This window comes from Tympanuchus pallidicinctus, unplaced genomic scaffold (assembly GCF_026119805.1).
Source record: "Tympanuchus pallidicinctus isolate F22 unplaced genomic scaffold, pur_lepc_1.0 scaffold6, whole genome shotgun sequence".
NCBI lineage: Eukaryota > Metazoa > Chordata > Aves > Galliformes > Phasianidae > Tympanuchus > Tympanuchus pallidicinctus.
Window position 1 is genome coordinate 613,397 of NW_026294780.1, and position 19,634 is coordinate 633,030.

The following is a 19,634-nucleotide window of genomic DNA, read 5'->3' on the forward strand; positions in this document are numbered from 1 at the left end:
TCCTCACCCAACTCTGAAGGCTTGGAAAGTCCTATTTCTTATACCTATGATTTAACTACAAAGTTGTGACTTTTCTGGGTGCAAAAACAATGTCAAACTACTCTTTATGGCTTCCCTTTTCAGGGCAGACCATTAGCTCATCGTTCCCTGGTATGCCATTAAAATGCTGGAACGTGCATTTTAATAGGATGCTGGCAACAAGAGTCATGCAACAAAATCCCTGAATATCATTACTATGAGCTGCCAGAATCGGCCTCTCGTGGCCCAAAACAAAATGTCTTTTATCAGTATGGCTTTTTTCCAAGTCTCTGCTGTCCAGCCCAAGGCACTAACTGGATTAAACAAAAACAATAAGAACAGCAGCAAAGAGAAAATGCTGTACAAAAGGAATTATAAGCAGGAAGAGAAGCAGAAAGTATCTCTTTAGACTAGAGATAAAACTGTGTTATTCCCACCTGATCAAGCCTAGGACAGCTGTTTGTAATACAGCACTTCTAATAAACTGCCTCCTGCATCTCCTCAGCTGTTTCTTCAGAAAGTTTTCACATGTATCCCTGACCTTCTGATTATTTACCCTACAAATCGCAATTATTTCACTAGTTTTTCCTTTTATACTTGCTGGATACTTGTTCCAGAAGTTGACTTTATGAAGGTTTCTGCATATTTTTATGGAGGATGAATGCAACCGTGACACATCCCTCACTACTTCCTACAAAACGTGTTCAGTATGGATCGCCTTCTTTAGAAACTCACCAGATGCAGTGATTTTGGATATAACTGCAGTATTTATCATTAATCTTTTAATGAAAGCTTTTAATCCCAAGATTGGAGGGTGAGGGAGGAAGGAGATGGGGAACAAAAAAAAAAAAAGAAAAAAAAAAGAACAAGAACAAAAATATTCTAACTTCCTTTAAAACCAGAAATCCAAGGCATCAGTCAACAGGTGAAACTGAAGCAATGTATTTTCATAAGAGCACAGCTAAAACATCTGTTTACACAGAGAGACCTACTGAAATGAACAGAGTGCTAAAAACTTCAAAGAATGCAGACTCTTGTAATCAAAACCAAACAAAATGCAGACACTGAAATGCACTCAGACATGGTTGGCAAGTTCTGATTCCCACAGAAAAGATGCAGTTGGTCTCCTAAAATATTTTCCAAGCATGAAGTCTGCTCTCCAAGGGTGGAAAACCCATCCTAACACAGTAAGAATCATGGGATCCTCAAACTAACCTCAGATCATCAGTATCATATCACAGAATGACTAAGGTTGGAAGAACATCGAGTTCCAACCTCTCTGCCACAGGCAGGGCCACCAGCCTCCAAATTTGGTACCGGACCAGGTTGCCCAGGGCCCCATCCAACCTGGTCTTGAACACCTCCAGGGACCAAGCATCCACAGCCTCTCTGTGCCAGTACCTCACCAATGGTATGCACAAATGGAAGGACACAGTGTGCTCTCAAGAGCAACTCTTGTGAGCACAAAATACTGACCAGATATTCAGATAACAGGGGCAGTACTGAGGCTACATCTGCCTACAGAATGAACAGCTCAAATCATTTGCGCATTTAAGGCAACTCAGTGTAATTTCTCACAGGTTGACAGAAGAGTGACAGAAAGTGTCCTCATAAATTGAATCTCACACAAAGTCAGCACAGCCCAAAAACACTAGCAGGCATTTTTTTTGGACAAAGAGCCCACAGTAAGAACATCACCACACTGAACACTTCCTGATCAATAGAAGGTAGTGATTAATGATCCGGATTTAAACAAGGTACTTCAGCTTTATGCAGAAGTGAGAGACAACTCCACCATGATCAGAATAGCTCTTGTACACTGAAATGAAAAGACAGTAAAAAAGGAGGGGAGGGGAAGGGAGTGGAGAGGAGGGGAGAAAGAGTAATCCTAAAACATAACTGAAAGCTGAAAAATCCAACAAATTTGCATCTCCAGTGTTTTTCATATATACATATAAAAAGCTAAGAATAGAACCAGAGACAAGAAGAAGTATGTTAGGATTGATTAATGCATCACTGTGTCTTCACTGAATGCCATTGTATCTATTTGCACTATAACTTAATAAGTATATTACACTTTAGAAATGTTACTTGATGGCAGAGCTGCAAATAACCACTTCACACAAAAAGGCAGCAGGAAGTTCACTTAAAAATTATAAGTAGAACAGTGTTATTTTTCTGTTTAATTTTGTAAATTCTAGCAATTTTTTTTCAAGCTATTTGTATCATAAATAATTAGCCTCACCAGGTTTTAATTATGAAATTCTAAACAAATCCCATAAGCAAAACGTATCCCTATCTGTCTGCTGAGTTCCTATTTGTAATTCCAGCTAATTACTTCCTCTGTCAGGAAAATAATCTTTAAAGTCCCAGGATGCCATGCAAGTATTTCCATCTCCTTCATTTTGTCTCCCAGTGTTTGATACAGAAAATGTAAATTCATTTGGCTACTGGGGGAAGAGTAAGAAACTTGAAATAATCTCTGCACTGTCAGCATGTCTGTACCTTGTGTGCTTAATCCCCGTTACCATGGCGATATTTAATTGAACAGCCACACAGTTTGATTGGTTTATTTTAAATTGAAGTTTTTCTGTGGAACTGTGCAGGATAGCAGTGAACATTAGATAAATGGCTTTCAAAATATTGCAGTGAGTCATACTGCTGTCAGTGACTGGATTAATTTGAGTTCAGTTAAACTATTCCTTCACCTTAATCGTATATATATGACAACATACATAATATGAGGATTTTTAGCATTATATTTGGAAGCTGAGCATTTTGAGTATAATTAAGCACTATGTTATCGCAAGAAGGGCAATTAAAACCTAAATGAGAATTAAAATTCAGTAAGCTTTTGTTGGTAACATCAACTTGCTATGCTAAAACAAATTACCTTGGTGTTCTACAATAGTAACCCAGATAAGAATACAGTAGGCTTATATTTGATTTTCTTTATAGAATGTTGTAAATATATTAACGCAACAGAAATTAAACCAAAAGAAAAATACAGCTTGTTCATTGCTGGCATCTATATGCCTCAGTATGCAGTTCAGTATTCTAATGACTTCTGGAAAGACATCAAATCATCATTACGATATTTCCTGCCCTGACATAACGTATTTGATAACTTGTTTTAAATTCTGTACATATGCTGTGAAGAGCTGGTCTACTTCCACTGCAGCCTTCAAACAGCAGCAACAAAATACTGTGACAATCCTCACCCTCTTTTTCTGCTCTAACCAACCTCCAGCACATTTTCCTCTTAATGCTGGGGAATTTCACCCAGCCTTTACAGCAAATGTCCCAGTTCCATTTCTACTAGACAGCTTTACTTCATTTACTTTTTTTCATGGTTGTAGTCACCATGCCCCTACATATAGCCTGTAATATCATACTATCTCCTCATTGTTTGGAGGTTGTTTGTTTTGTTTTGTTTTGTTAAACATACTGTTTACTAGTGTAGTTCTATCTCATAGAATCACAGAATGGCTTGTGTAGGAAAGAACCTCAAAGCCCACCCAGCCCCACCAGCTCAGGCTGCCCAGGGCCCCATCCAACCTGGTCTTAAGTACCTCCAGGGATGGAGAATCCAGTACAAACTCAAACGCAGAGTCTCTTTGTTTGCATAACTGAAGACACCAGATTGTGACCTGAAATACGACATATGAGTTTCTTAGAAATCACTACCAGACTCCCCTACAGACTCTACTTTGTTTGACAAAAGAGGTATTTTGAAAAGCAGACTCCAACTTGGACTCTCATTCTCATGCAAGAATTAATTCATTTTATACTCTCCCAGGAATGGTAGCTTAAGGTTCTGATGTAATGCTTACACAGAAGCACTTTTGTGTGCACACATGCACAGATGAGATGCTGTTACACCAAAAGAAAACTCTACTCAGAAGCACATGAATTCAAAAGAGAACTGATTTGTCTTCTCATCTTCGAACATAGTGAACCTGGGTCAGGATTCCCTGGCTTTTTTTTTTTTTTTAAGAATCCTGAAATCGTTAAGGTTGGAAAATACCTCTAAGATCATCTAGTACAACCGTCAGCCCATCACACCATGCCCACTAACATTATCACTCAGGGCCACATCTCTACGTTTCTTCAATAGCTCCGGGACAGTGAGCCCACTGTCCCCCTGGGCAGCCCATGCCACTGCATCACCACTTTTTCTGAGAATTTTTTCCTAACATCCTGAACCTCTCCTGGCATAACTTCAGGCCACATCCTCTCATCCTATCGTCGTTACCTGGGAGAAGACAATGATCTCCACCTCATTGCAACCTTCCTTTAAGTTGTTGCAGAGAGCTCCCTGGTCCCAGGAGGATGTTCAGCCCTATCTCCTTTGGGCTCTCTTTTAATTATATATAGGTTCTACTCCAAAAGTTTTACCCTGTTTCTCAATCCAACTTAAACACACGAAAGTTAATACTTTTCAGGATGCAATAGCTCTTTCTGTTTTATGGTGTCCTCATCCAGTTTGTGTTTGCAGAAACACTGGGGACGAGATCAGAAGCAGAGTACACATTACAATTCAAGTGTCCCTGACTATGTAATAATAGAGATCTGAACTGAAGAATTCCCTGTGCTCCACTTAGGTACAATTACATTCAGGCTACTCAAGGCAAAGGATAGTGACTAGACCAAGGCTTCTCTTCTAAGCAGTCCCATCTTCATGCGTACCTTTTTGCACAGCTCTCCTCATCTTTTCAGTAAGAGATATCCTCTTGATTCAGCAAGGGATCATTGCCTGTGTGCACATAGGGAATTTGGAAAGGACAAGCCAGCACACACGAACTGTGCAGTGCTTCTGCGGCTGGGTCCCAAGTCACTGTACATGAACTGGTTTAGGTACAGCTGCCTGGCAGCACAATGAAGCCTCTATTCTTCCTTGCTCCAGTTAAAATAAAATTACCCCACAGACCGGCATCTCCTTGCTGTTATTTCCTCCATTAAAGAAATGATTTATCCCAGTCAGTATCATTTTGTCCATCATTCATATGCCTGCCCTATTTACGACTAGAGCAACAGTTCCTCACGCAGGAAGAGCAATTGTTAAAACATCATCTCTTTTCAGGAGGTTGAGCTGATTTCACAAGGCTTTCTTTTTCAGCATGTGCCAAACTTGTCTTAGGCAGACCACTGACACAAGCAGCTTACTGTATAATAATTCTTCTCTCCTTTCTAATTATTCAGGTTTGCTTTAAACAGCCGCTTGTGGACACCCATCCCTGCTGCTGCTCTTCTCGTCTCTCCCCACTCCCCCTTCCACCAAACAATCCTGTCCTTGAGCAGGTCAAACCCTTAGCAACAGAAAGCAACCCGAAAGGAACAGAGCAGCACTCTTTCTTTCACAGCACACTATTCATATCAACAGTCCATATAACTAACGAGGGAGTAAAAAAAAAAGAAGAAAAGAAAAAAATAAGAATCACCATACCAATCAGACCTGTTGTCCGCCTGGTCCAGTATGCTTTCTCTGACAGTACCCGCTTCAGAGGAAGGTGCAAGTAACCTTGTAATTATAGAATAACCTGATTAATACAGGAAGTTTCGTCCTAGCCTTAGGCAGTCAGCAGCTGACTCACCTGCTTGTCTGAAACATAAGAATTTCTATCTGCTCTAATTTTTTTTTAAATCCTATGTAATTTAACAGTGGAGGGCTCATTACAAATGTACATTTCTAATCCTGTTTTGAATCCTTGTAAGCATTTTAGGTTTCACTGTAACCTGTAGCTAGGAGTTATATTTGCTAATTATATAGGTTGCACTATTTTTGTCATTGTTAGACTGACTGCCGTTCAATCTCATTGGATGTCCCTTTTAAGGCTGTGGGAATAAGTGGGCCAGAGAGTGCGATGCCACTGCCTGTTTGCTCAGCCTCTCACCTGAGAGAGGAGATGCTTAGAGAGACAGCCTGAAGTCAGCCTTGGGATCAAGGCATTACCCTGGGATGCGGACAGCTGCATCCATATCACCAGTCTAAAACAGACTGAGAAGGAAACAAGCCCTCTTTCTGACACCTTGCCTAAATGTAGGCGCTCCCATACCAGCCTGGGGGACAGAACAGTAGCAGCGATGCTGCTCATTTTTTTGCAAATATCATAGAAATCCTGCAGCCAATCTGATCAATATCTTTTTTTTGTATCTAGAGCTGAATGAATGCAGTGTATTTATTTAGCAAAGTGCTGTGACAAAATCCCTACAGGCTAGAAGGTGGCTCCTGTGGAACTATACACTTAAGCCTCCACTAAGGTAGACCTGAAGAACAAACAGCAGCGTTCTTTTCAAAACCAGGAAGATGAAGAGCACTGTAACCACTATCAAGGCCTCCACTACATGGCACATGCTCTGTTTTCAGAATTTTTCTAATAGAGCAAACCCCAGAGAAATAGTCTGAGAAAGGACTGAACTACCAACAGGTACAACCTGCAGACTTATGGAGAAGAAAGTTGCAGTAGGATGAGCAATATTAGGGGAAAAGAAAAACAAAAAAAAACCGAGTAAGTAAATGGTTTGAACTGATCCTCTTCTGTGCTTATTTATTTTGAAGTAAATTGATTAGCCTGCTGTGAGCCTAATTTTTGCATCTGGTATAAATTAGTGCCCTTAATAAGCAGGATGCTTCATTGATATTGCCATTAATATTATCAATGACTGTGTTCTGTCATCCCACACTGCTGGCCAGCTCTGAGAATGGTGCGTACAGAAAGGAGTGGCTGGCAAGACAGGATGCATGCAGCATATATTGAATAACTTCACCATTCAGAAAATGTGGATGAATTTCCTTTTTGACACACAGCAAGCAGTGGAAGAGTTAGAGACAGACTGAAATAAATAGGTAAGTATTTGAGTATAGGAGAATATCCTATTTTGTCTTTGTGGTTGGACTAGATGATCTCAGTGTTCTTTTCCAACCTTAACAATTCTATGATAAAGAAATATTGTACAGTGTATGCTTTGAGATATTACAAGCTGCACTGGCTACTAAAGAACACAAACACATCATCTCCAGTTTACAGATAGGACTAAAGATGTCATTCAAGAATTTCATAGTAAGCTTGCCAAGCAAGGACAACCAAAATGCAATGATTTCATAATCCTAAATTCATGGAGCTAATAACACCTGAAAAATAATGTATCCTAAGGAAAAAAAAAGTTTTCAGAGACATCTGGAAGAAGCCTGGAAGTTACTAAATAGAAAAGCACCAGTAAAAAGCAACAGCAGGCACTCAGGATGTCAGAATATGTACTGCCATATTTCAACTAGCACAGCAACCACATCATACCAAAAGAACAGGAATTATTTGAATGATAGATCCACAAAAATATCAAAAGACTGAATACCTCAGGAATTAAATAGGAACCAAAAGGTCACAACTTTCCATGGCAGCAAACTTCAGCCTGTACCTTAATGTACCATTGCAGGGCAGCTTAAGGCAACACAATCCCGTTGTCATCCTGTCCTCCTATCAGTCAGGTATTTCATTGTGTCACCTTATGGCATCTGCCACACACTGAATAGGAAGTTGAACCTGCTGGTTTCCAGAGGTTTCTTCCACTCTCAATTATCCTGAGACTCTATCTGACCGTGCATAGGACTGGCTGAGATTAAACTGACATAAAATTCACTGCTTTCTCTGCAGGATTGATTTCTTATTAGCTTTTGCCAGTTTATTTCCCTGTATCAACTCCTCTCCAGATCTGACGAGCATTAAAACTGACACAAGGGAAAGGGTGAAACTGTGCAGGTCAGACAGTTGGTAAGATCACAGCAGTGGAAACTTAGGCAAGCTGAAATTGCCATGAGGCTAAACAAAATGGACAAAACCAGCCAAAGTACTCCTGCTTTGCACATCCCCCTGAAACATCCAATCACTCCAAATATGTTCTTAATAAGATTCATGCTTCTATTAGCATTGAAGAAATTTCTCACTGCTGAACGCCACCCAGTATGGGTAATAAATGTTTAGAAAATGATTATGTATACACTGCAAACTATTTTATATTGAAGGTCTAGCTTAATACAGCCTGTGTTGTACAGAAATATGCTGGATAAATACAAGATGACTGCTATTCTCTCATACTAAAATGAATTACTTATCTCATAAACCTATTTCAAGTAAAAGTGGCAAGTTCAAAGAGAACAGGTAAAGTTTTGCAACTTTAATTTACCATGGCCTAAACTGAAGAAAAGTGTTTTAGAGGTTTTCAGACCCCAGTTGTGCCATTTGTACAGAGAGGTAATTGATTGACCGTGACATTCCAAAACATTGTGACAGGAGACTCTTCTCACAGTTTTACCAAGTGCTGCCTGGCACAGGGAGTCCCACCGCTCAGCTCAGGCCATAGAGGCTTTCACAGCTTTGAAAGAAACCAAATTTGCGTCAGCACAAAGAATAAACATCTCTTCACATTCCCGCCTTAAAGCATTTGCACCGACACTATATAATTACTTTTCCTTTCACACAGAGATTCTCCTGGATTCTCTATTCCTCCCACAATTTCAAAATTACAGTATGTCTGCTTGCAGTTGAATGGATACGTTCATATGGCACTAAGTAAATTATTTAACTAAAAAGCAGTTAATGTTGCTATGAATTATGTTATTTGCTCGCATAGAACTCGTGTGCACATTTCTCTGTTATAATACCTGGTTTACACATCTTTAATCAAAACCAAGCAGAGGATTTGAATTGCTTTTTCTCCTTCAGTGTGATGCAATTTGTTAATGTGTTTGGCTATAAAAACCCTCGGAGACAATCTGATATGCTACCTCACTGATCTTTCTTCTTCCTTTATTGACATAACTGTCAACAATCATCACACTATTTCATTTCTAAAATCCAGAAGCAAAAGAAGGGAAGAGAACTTCATACTGTTTTCATTTACATAGTTTCATTTAGTGGTAGCAAAAATAGTTGTTTTGAAAACCAAGAAGGGCTTTTCTTTAGGCAAATAATTAGAGACAGCTCCTGTTTTTCAGATAGTATGACTTCATTACAGTTGGAATACGTTCAGCCTTACTAACAAAACTGTACATCAGCTTTCAATACAGACAACTGCAAGACATTGCCATAAAGTAATTTAGATGGGTACAAATTTGATGCTAAATCCCCAAATAGATCTCAAGAGACACTGCAAGCCTGATAAATTCTTGGCTTTGTACAGGCTACGCTTGGGGATTCTGGACATTACTAAAAGAGTAACTGTGACATGCAGAAATATGTGATAGCATAGAAGCTAGAATTTTGCATCGTTGGCTCCTTCTGTGGATATTAATGCAAATAAAAAGGAAAAAAGGACATTTCCCTTCAAAAAGGGACTCTCTCTACAGAAAAGGAGTTCTTTCTAGTTTCCCAGCCTACTTAACATTAGAAGGGAGAGCTGTCTTACAGAGAGACTTGGCCAGGCTGGAGAAAAGGACAAGCAAGAGCTGTGTGATGCTTAACAAAGACAAGAGCCAGGCCCTGCTCCTGGGACAATGCACCCAAAGAGCCCAGTACAGGCAGAGATCTGTGTGGCTGGGAGATGCCTTGCTGGAGAGGAAGTGGGGGCCCTGGGGGCCCATAACTGAACAGCAGTCAGCAGCAATCATGGGATGCAAACTGCACCCTGGGCTGCATCTATGGGAACAGAGATAGAGATGTGATCATCCCACACTACTCAGTGCTTGTCAGATCACACATGGAGCACTGCCCATGCAATTTGAAAAAAAGATGTGGGCAAATCAGAGAGTGTCCAAATGAGGCACAAAAAGTTGTTCAAAGGGCTGGAGAAGCACTCCTTTGATGAAAGACTGAAGGAGGTAGATCTTTACACCCATGAGAAAAGAAGCTTAGCATTGTATTCAGCACTTGAAGTCTTGCTCCAAAGATGACAGAGGATGTCTCTTCACAGTGAGCCACAGGGAGAAGACAAGGGGTAATGGATTCAAGTTGCACTAGCACAGGCTCCGTCGTGATATCAGAACAAAATTTTTCAGAGTGAGAACAGCCAATGACTGGACCACAAACCTATTTTGCAGTGCAAGGATCTACCACTTTGATTCTGTTAAGTTTTGAAAGGAGAATTAAAAGTGGCACACAGAAGAAAGGAATGTATGAAGAACATGAGAATAAAGTAATACCTAGATAAACGTGCGGCTCTTCTAGTAGGTATTTGCAAAGCAAATGAGGCTTCTTTAGAATGATCTAGGCCAAAACGAGATACCATGAGAAGAAATGATCACAAGCAACAGGAAATAAACATTTGTACCTACAGACCTGACCTGGAACTAGGTCTGCAAAGTTTAGGTAAAACCAAGGCTAGCAGTTAGACCACCTCTGCTTGGTGAAAAAGTGACTATTTTGGTAAAGCTGTAGTTAGCAAGGCAAAGAAGAGCTCTTCCATGGAAAAGTTTTTGTAGTATCAGTCTGCATTTTCAGAGTGAAGGTCACCCAATCGGATATGTAGGAAGATCCTTGCTTTCTCAAAAATCTTCAGATCTGAAGCTCAGGAAAGATTTACCCCTAGAGTATGTTGTACTTTTACAGCAGTTTCTGGTGTTAGAACACCTGAAATTTGTGAAAGATCACGGCCCTCTCTGTTAAATTTCTGAAATAATACCACATAATTCATGTAATGTTTGTATTACATTGCTTTTGTTACATATTTTAAGCAGAAAGGATGTAATTAATCAAGTGACAGTTGCTGTGAAGCTTATATGTTTTTCCTGCTCCTAGAAAATTCACAGACCGTAGGAAGTGGGTTCAGAGGCAGAGGGGTTTTTTTTGTGATCAGTACCATTGTCACCCTGAAAATGAACTACAGCAAATGGCACTTCACTAAATCCGTGTTTTTTATTAAATTATTTCTGAAAACCAAGGCTAAGATCTCTTCAGTTTGCTTCTATGATTTGTACCTGCAATCTACATTCAGAGATAAATGGGAGCCTAGGGCCTCAAAGAGAATTGTGAGCAAGCACCTTGCAGCAACACAGAAATACAGAAACAAACTGAAAACCAAAGTAACATCAAGAAAAAAAATCTGACACTGCTTTTGGCATCATTACTGCCTATTTTGGAATCTTGTTCCTAGACTCACTTTTTCTGCACTTAAGAGAGGGTGATGGCACATCAAGGTACTAAAAGGCAATCCAAAAACCCGAACAAAATGATCATTATCATCTGCATGTTAGAAAATGCTCACAAATTACAAAATTAATGACAATTAATGCTTTTCATTCTATAAGCCACAGTAGTTTATAGTTAGCCTATATAGAGCATCTCGTTATGTGACCAGTGAGAAAAAAGGAAGAATCCAATGTGGTGCCTGTCCTCATAAGCTGGATATTATTGTTCAGACGATTCTCAGACAGGCAGAGGAGAACATGCTGAAATTCTGCAGAAAAAAATCTAAGCCCCTGAAGAGTAGTTTCCAATATTGAGAAAGACCTACTGCACTCCAGGCAGGTTGCAGTTACTCACATCTACATTTGCAATTTTAAGTGGTGCAGGTTCCCTCAGTAATTAGAGTAACAGAAGTAGCACAGTCCCATCAGCACAGTGCTTTTGAGGCTCACCTATACTTCCTGACAAGCCTAATTAGTTCAGGCAGAAAATCTATGCTAATATAGCTGTATTGTGCCTGGCATTCAGCACCACTTTGCCCAGCACTGCACCCTGTGTCTCACAGAAAAGCAGAGCAAAATACTTCTAACAGAAAGAATGCGGCATTTCAAAGTCAGCTTTGAGCCCTCATTAACACAGACAACTAGCTTCAATTTGGACATGTCTGAAGGTTCTCTAAACCCTGAAAGCCATACCCTGGTTGCCTTCAGGTTACCGCACAGCTACAAATATTGCTTGGGCTCCAACAGTAATTGCCTCCTGAGAAGCCGAGGCAGGCACTGGGCAAATGGGGGAGGAATGCAAAGGAAAGGAAAGGGGATCTCACCCTGTGGAATTATTTTTGATTAAAGATCTTGAGGAAATTTAGGACTTTTTAATGCTGAATTTTAAGCAAGTCTGATCCCTGTACTGTGTTAAAAGAAGGCTGCAATTCTCAAGAAGGAAATTTTAAAGCATTTGCAAGTTTCTAATCGGAATGGTAAACATAAAAATTAATTAATAATTGGGGAAAAAAACAACAAAAAACATCCTTTCACATGAGCAGAATCTATACACTGGCTTTAAAATGATACATAAGTAATTAATGCTTCAGCATCAAGCAGTCATTCTATCTTACTGCCTCCCATTCTTAGCAAAGGATTTCCAAAGCCACATAAAAGTACTCAAAGAGCAAACTGTTTTTTATCCAAGCCATTTAAGTAATTTTAAGAATAATTCTGTACAGTTTTTACTGGGAAAAGGAAATACAGTTTTGTTTACAATAAAATCAAATTGACATTTATTTTGTAAACCTTTAAATCCAGAGTTAAAAGACTATGGGTAACCTAAGAATTAGAATAGTAACTATATAAGATCAAAACAAGTGCCTTGTTAGTACTAGTATAATGAATATATTAGACAAGCTACAAGAGCTCATATTGCAGAAATGGAGGAGAGTAGTTAATCCTAGTCAAAACTGACCTTTTGTCTTACTCTTTAAACATGGCATTTTTATTTCTATTTTTTGTTAATGACGTTTGTTGCAATTCTTCAGTGAATTACAGGTCTTTATATCAGTGTTTGCTTGGGTAAATTAAATAACCAAGTACCAAAACATTGCTTAAAAAAAGACAAGGCTCAGTGAAATACAGCCAAAGCTATCAGTTTGCAATAAAACAAAGCATTGAAACAAGAACTGTGTAAGGCTGAAATTGCAATTAGGATGCCAAGGAAGTACTGTCAGGAGTAGTGCTGCAACACCATGCTGAGGTGTGCACAGCTCCCACTACCCACTTACTTGATGAAGTAGTCCCTTCCATCTCTGTTTGCCGTCATCTCCCATCCATAAGGTGTCCCCTGGTTCAAGCTCCAGGTCCCTGACGGATGAGGCCAGCCTGAAGACTTGTTCCTGTGGCTGCAATTGGAGGGAAGAAAAGAACATGTGACTTGTCTGCTGTATTTATTCTCTACATCTATTTATTTCAAGTAATTCACTCAACATCTCAATACTTTCCAAGTTGCGAAAAATACACTCAGAATTCAGCCAAGCAACAGGCCAGCAGGCCTACTCATACTTGTAATGTTCTTTGTGGAAGTGGAAAGAAGACCATTTCCAAAGACCATTCCAATGGTCTTTGAGCCTAAACGTTTAGCAGGTGAAAGCTGTTACACACTGTCAGTCCCACAAACACGGTACTCATTTGTAATAGTTTCCAGCACAGGGAAGGAGGAGCATTTCCATTCATTGCCATCTCCTGTTCAAATGGCCAGGAACAGGTATATGCACCTGTTCTCACTGCTACCATTGTTGCCTCATGTGACAGAATGAAAGACCATCACACTACTGTTTGTGTATGGATACTAAACTGATTCAACATGAAATGTTGTTGCAGTTAATCATTATCCATTACTTCCTTCCACCGGACAACATCTGAAAGGCTGCAGTATCTCTGTGCACACACTCATGTATCACTGCTTGAGCACTCTGCTAATATCCAGCTACTGAGCATGTGCCAAGTCAGACCATCTTAAATAAAACAGCAGCTTTCACAGAGTTCACTTAACTCAGAGAAATTCAACAGCTCTGCAAAATGACAGTATTTCTCCACAGGTCTGATAAATTCTGTGCAGTGTGATCTACTGACTCCACACACAAAAAAAGACAGTTAGCAAGAATCCTCCACAGATTTCCATAGGAAATCCAAACATTCACACAGGGATTTTGCCCCTCACTTGCAAGAGTTAAGCTAGATTTTACCACATATTCACACTTTTGCTGTGGGACTTACAGGACCAGAAGGCAACAAATAAGTCTGTCAGCAAAATTAATCAAGTCATGGATAACTGTGTATGACTCAAAAAAAGAAAATGAACTGGAAAATGAGGTAGAGTAACCAAAGATGCTAAAGACCAAACTTGGCTGTCATAGACAGCCAAGACGAATTAGCAAGGAGCATCAACTACAACCTAAAGCCTAGAAGTGCAAACAAAAGACACAAAATAAGAGTATGTTTAGAAATAGCCACCTTCTCCCTCTCTTTGATCTGCCCATGAAATATATTACTGCTTAGTTTTTGTTACTATATTTATGTTAAATTCAAATACTAGCACTGAACGTAATATCTATTCTCCTAGATAGAGATGTAAGAATTTCATTCCCATGGAGAAACAGAAGGTAATATAACCTGATGAACACATTTGTGGAAGAACAGAATTGCTCTCTGTGGAGAACTCAACAATTCATTGCAAATTGCTAAACTCAACAAAGTTGTACGTAGTTAATCTTTCCCAAAGGAGGAATGCATCATTAAAAACAAACTAGCTACTTCCCCTCCCCCTTTATTTCAAGGATTAATCACTACTGAGAACAGATAGGGTGCTTCAAAACATAATTTACATGTAAAGTAGAGCATTACAATGAAGAGCTAGATATCATCTGATTTACCAATTACATTAAGTACTCTATCTTCTAGAAGTAGAAAAACATTTCTGTTAGCATATTCAAACACTGCTATTTGCCATAGGACAGGGCCAAAGACTAATATTTGAACATGAGAGAAATCTTAATAAAATGACAGTTACTCATAGTGAGCTTAACACATAAATGTAAAATATGCTACATTTCCTTGGATAAATGTAACTAACCCATTCCTGATCAAAGGAATTAGTTAAAAAACAGGTATCTGAGGTAAGAAAACAAGGTTTAAAGGTAACTATTTTCAACAGTTTCTCATAAAGATTCATGGGAAGTTAAGCTGCAGCATTCATGCTTCTCATTATACTTGACTGACCATTCTACAACCTAAGAGCGACAGCTTAACAATCTCCCTAGAATTCAAACGATACTTAAGATCATTTTGGACCTGAAATACTGCAGTTGGCTAAAAAAAAGTAGAAAGTAACATATTTTACCGGGATTATAAAGGCATACCCATACATTTAGTACTGTTCAAATTAATTAAAATACATTTTCCAATGCCTGTGTCAGTAACTCCATCTGAAAAAAGGGCACAGGGACATTTAAATTCCTGCGTAAAGCACATCAAACTTCAATTACAAAAGAATGTGTAGGAGTCCACAACAGTAGTGATGATCAATACTGCTCCTCTCTGCATTCAAACTGAGGGCTCATCTTTGTATGAATTATAACTTCAGCAGTTTTTAAAGTAAATTTAATTCCCCTGAAAAGCTCCCTTGAGCCCTTGAATTGCTATTGATGACAGAAGCTCTCATATAATGATGGGTACTAACAGCCTTACTTATCTACAGACATATCTTCTCTTGTCCTCCAGACTTTCTTATAATCAGTGGGAAAGAAATCAGCACTTGATTGGATTCACCTGTCTGTCTACCTGTATATGATGTGATATCAGATGAGTGCAAACACTGAGGTGGCTCAAGGTGGGGGAAAACAAATACCCAACAGAATGCTTGCTATAGCTGTTTGTACAGTTCAATAATCCACACTCATGTCACATCAATAAAACAAGATTTCTTCTGTTCCAGTATACATAAAACTCCAAGGTGATCAGCACTGGTGATTCCCAGCATCTCAAACAGTAGAGTCTCAAAAAAAAAATGAGATGACAAATCTCATTATTTGACTCACTTGTTGAATATTATTCTGTTTGTCTGCGAGGATTCTATTCAGTGGACAGTGCTAGGCAAAAGATGGCAAAGAAGAGATCAGTGCTTGAAGGAATACCAAAGCCTCTTGTAGGAAACCATAAGAAGGCCAGACATTTCACCCAGGAGGAGCACAAAGCCATTTCGGCAGGTTTTACATCAGGGGGCTGCCTTGCTATAGAGGAAGACTGTTATGAGATTCCAGTACAAACCCTGCACGTGATCTCGGATAAATCCCTCAGCTCTCTGATCACCATTTGCCATTCCTTCCCTCACAGGCAAAGCAGGGGGAGCACACTAAGATGGCCCATGTCTCTGACATATATTTCTCAAAAGTGGAAAGAAATACAACCTCTACCCCAACAAGCCTGTGGAGGAAGCTCCAGCACTGCTATGTCACTGCTTGCTGTCCATCACCATCCCTGCTCTCTGCAATCACACCTGTTGCTGCAGCACATGGCACTGTACAGCTCTTAGGCAGATAACTTCATTGAAAGACCTAAGCCAGTATCACGCCAGCAGAAAATTGAAAAGGCGATAGCCATGATGTTGCATCTGCCTTCTGTTGATACCTTGTAACAGTAGAAAAACAGATCACTTCAAACTGCTTCACACTGAACAATCAATTCATTAAATACTTCAAGTAGCACATAAGGAATCAATGTGCCTTGTGAGGCGGTGTCATACTGGGAATATAATAGCTACACCACAGCAAAGGTCTTAAGGTCAACCTATTTGTTACTCTGTGCTTGAGGCATGGCTGAAAAACATGTGCACATGTCAAGTATTCTGTACTTGACACCAGCAGTATGCAACTCACACAATATTCAAAATGCACTAAGCATAAACCATGGTGCAATAGGAAGCGAAAGCCTGCAAATAGTACCCATCTCTTCTTAAAAATCAAAACTAGAACAGTTTCAATATCTAAACTCTACTGTTAAGATGCCATGGACAGCAGGATCTAGATAGCCTAAAATATAAATCCTAATAGATAGTCTAAAATAGAAACATTGCTGTTTCAAAAAGAATTTTAAAAAATCAAATATTTAAATATTATGGAAAACTGAATACAAAACATAAAGTAGCATTTACAGATTCAGACAATAAGCATGCAGTTTTATCCAGAACTTCTTTTTAAATACAGAAACTGGAGATTCCTGTCGATAGATCTTTGTTATAGAAATCTTGACAGACTACTTAATTACACCACTTTATGGGCCCAAGCCTGTAAACTATGTTACAAATGCAATGTTTCTCTGAACTGGTGGAAATGAAGCTTCCAGGCCGCAATTTTCAAACAACATGAAGTGGCACTGACACAAAGCAGCATTCCCACCCTCCTGTAACCAGTCCTCCTTCACATCACAGCTGCTCCTATGCCAAAACAAGTAAACTGGATCACCTTAAAGCTAGTGGCTAGATTTTCGCTTGGGTTCATCTCTGCCTCTTCCATGGCCTCACAGAAAGCCACATGGCAGCAAAAATGAAGGATAGGACAAAACCTGCCTGCTTCAGATATTCCTTGGGCAAAAACAAGAGAGCACTTAAGTAAAATGGAATGTCCCAACTTTATTTAGTGTACTTAGAGTCTATTGAGGCATAACATTTGCTAGATAGAAATATGATGCCTATCCATCCTGAAGACAGACACTGTGTTTATGTCCATCCTTCTCTGCAGATGGGGGATACAAATATTCTTCTTTCCTTAGGAATGAAGTTGGACACCGAGTCAGGTCTGCTTAATCACTGGAGTAGACTCCATTCCCTTGCCCAAGAACTCCTAATCTGCTGACAGATTTCAAACCACGATTAAAAACAGTAGCGAACTTAATACTTTCCAATTTTTTTCCCCTAACGATAAGAAGAAGGCAGAAATCTGGACAGTCTTTGTCACAGTGGTCTTCAACTCTTGTTCCCTGCAATCTCAGGCAGCAAGTATCCTGGCACCATGATCTCTCTACATAGGTCTGGACTGATGAGTTCTGGTTAAGCCCTTGAGGCCAGAGTCCAAAGAAGCTAGATGAAGAAGTCATAATACAGAGCTTATAAACCCTTCCTCACTTTCACAATGCATCTGTCTTTTTCCCTTCCTGTTAGGAGAAGAATGAAGAGTAGTGCTAAACCATCTGAATTGATTCCACTCTTCCATTCCTTTTACCTAGGTCAGCCAAATCCCTTAGTAGGCAGGAAGGGAAGGCACTGAATTCATTTATTTTTAAAGGTACCGCTCCTGTTCCACTGTTTTCAGCTTTACTGATTGACACTGGAGTAACAAAGGTATCACAGACACTTGGCACTTTCTGCTTGATGCCCTCTCACTCTTGCAGCGATGGTTTTCACAGGCTTTGTTATTCTCATTGTCATCCTCTGAAATTCCTTCACTCCTGTGAATGTTGAGACACCAGTTCAGGCCTGCACACATGAATGGCATAGCTGGACAGACCCTGAAGAAACTCTAAAGTAGGCATTTCAAGAAGGAGCTGAAGAGCACTTCTAACATGCAGGCTCTCGCTGAAGAGCTAGATTCAGTTCTATTCTAAAGCAGTCATGTGAATTTGCAGTCTTTCTACCTATTTTGACTAGGTCTACAATGACTGAGATTTGGAACTTTAATATTTCACTCCATGGGGATATCAAAATTTGAATTTCATGCATATGAATCTAAAGATGAATTCTATGTCACCCTCAAAGGAAGCCACTACAACGAGCACTGAGATTCTATCTTTAAATTCTTATATAACATAATAAATCATCAATTTTTATTATCTGATTATTTATTCCCATTCCATACCCCCTACGCTTACCACTTGGATATTTAATGTATTGGAATGTATTTAAATTCTTGGTTCTTCTCACAGTCTGTAGTTATTTACAGAACTTCTTCATCACTGATAATGTATCTGCACAAGAACATAAAACCCACTTCCTCTGTCAGCCATGTACCTGTTCAGAAATCAGCCCCTCACCAATCCATTCCAAAAGGAAGACACCCTAAACAAAAGCTGCACTGTACTTTCAAAAGTTGTTTGTGAGAGAAATGGGGCTCCATAGCAGCCCCTGGTATTTAAGCCTAGCCTCAACCAACCATAGGAGGTTCCAACAGGAACACTAGAGGCATGTCATTTTTGTATTATTCTTTCTTGTAAGTAAGAATGAGACTGCGATTGCAACACAGAGTTCAATAATAGTATCTCTGTGATATTTAATCTTCTACTGCCTCAGGAATAGAAGCCTGCTTTCTCAATCCGGTTCTCACTCACTCGAGTCCTAGAAGACTACAGCACTATGCCTACTTTGATCCTACCATTTAATTTAAAAAAAAAGAAAATAATAAAATGGAAGAAGCAGGGAAAAGAAGAAATTTGGAGACTTTGCAGATAGACTATCAAGAGCAGTCATCATACCCAGCTATCAAAACACTCCTGAGAAGCACTGTACAATAAGACATACTAATGAACAGCAATTTTCCGATTCAAGATCAAGAACACTGCAAAGGTTGATGTTTCTGCACAAAGCCCCACAAAACCTCATAGAAGCAGTTCTATCACAGAGCACAACAGAAGACAATGAACTGCCCCAGATGCACTTCACTGTACTAAGAAAAAAATCATACTGGGCCTCCTACAGCTAAGTCATGTAAATAGAGGGTGACCTCTAATGACCTAATGACTGTTTTTCTTGTTTAGCCATGCAAATGAAATGCTAGAAAAATATATTTTTGCCATGTGACAACTGTCTGCCTCAGTAATCCTACAAGACACATCCATGGTCTGGACAAAGGCAGAGCAATGTTACAATGCATTTCAGACTTATTCTGAATTTCTGCCCAGATCACGCATAGTCAAACACAAGATAAATGCTATTCCTAGAAAATAGAAAAAAAAAAAAAAG

The 19,634-nt window shown here is 39.4% G+C and overlaps 1 protein-coding gene across 3 annotated transcripts in view; it reads right to left on the bottom strand.

Annotated features, from left to right (window-relative positions):
* FRMPD4 (FERM and PDZ domain containing 4) overlaps positions 1–19,634 on the bottom strand; it is a 298,756-nt gene that overhangs the window by 108,894 nt on the left and 170,228 nt on the right. For all 3 annotated transcript variants that reach the window (XM_052664668.1, XM_052664667.1, XM_052664669.1), the window contains exon 2: positions 12,913–13,029. In XM_052664668.1, the coding sequence (XP_052520628.1) occupies positions 12,913–13,029 (117 nt within the window). The remainder of the gene's footprint in view (positions 1–12,912; positions 13,030–19,634) is intronic.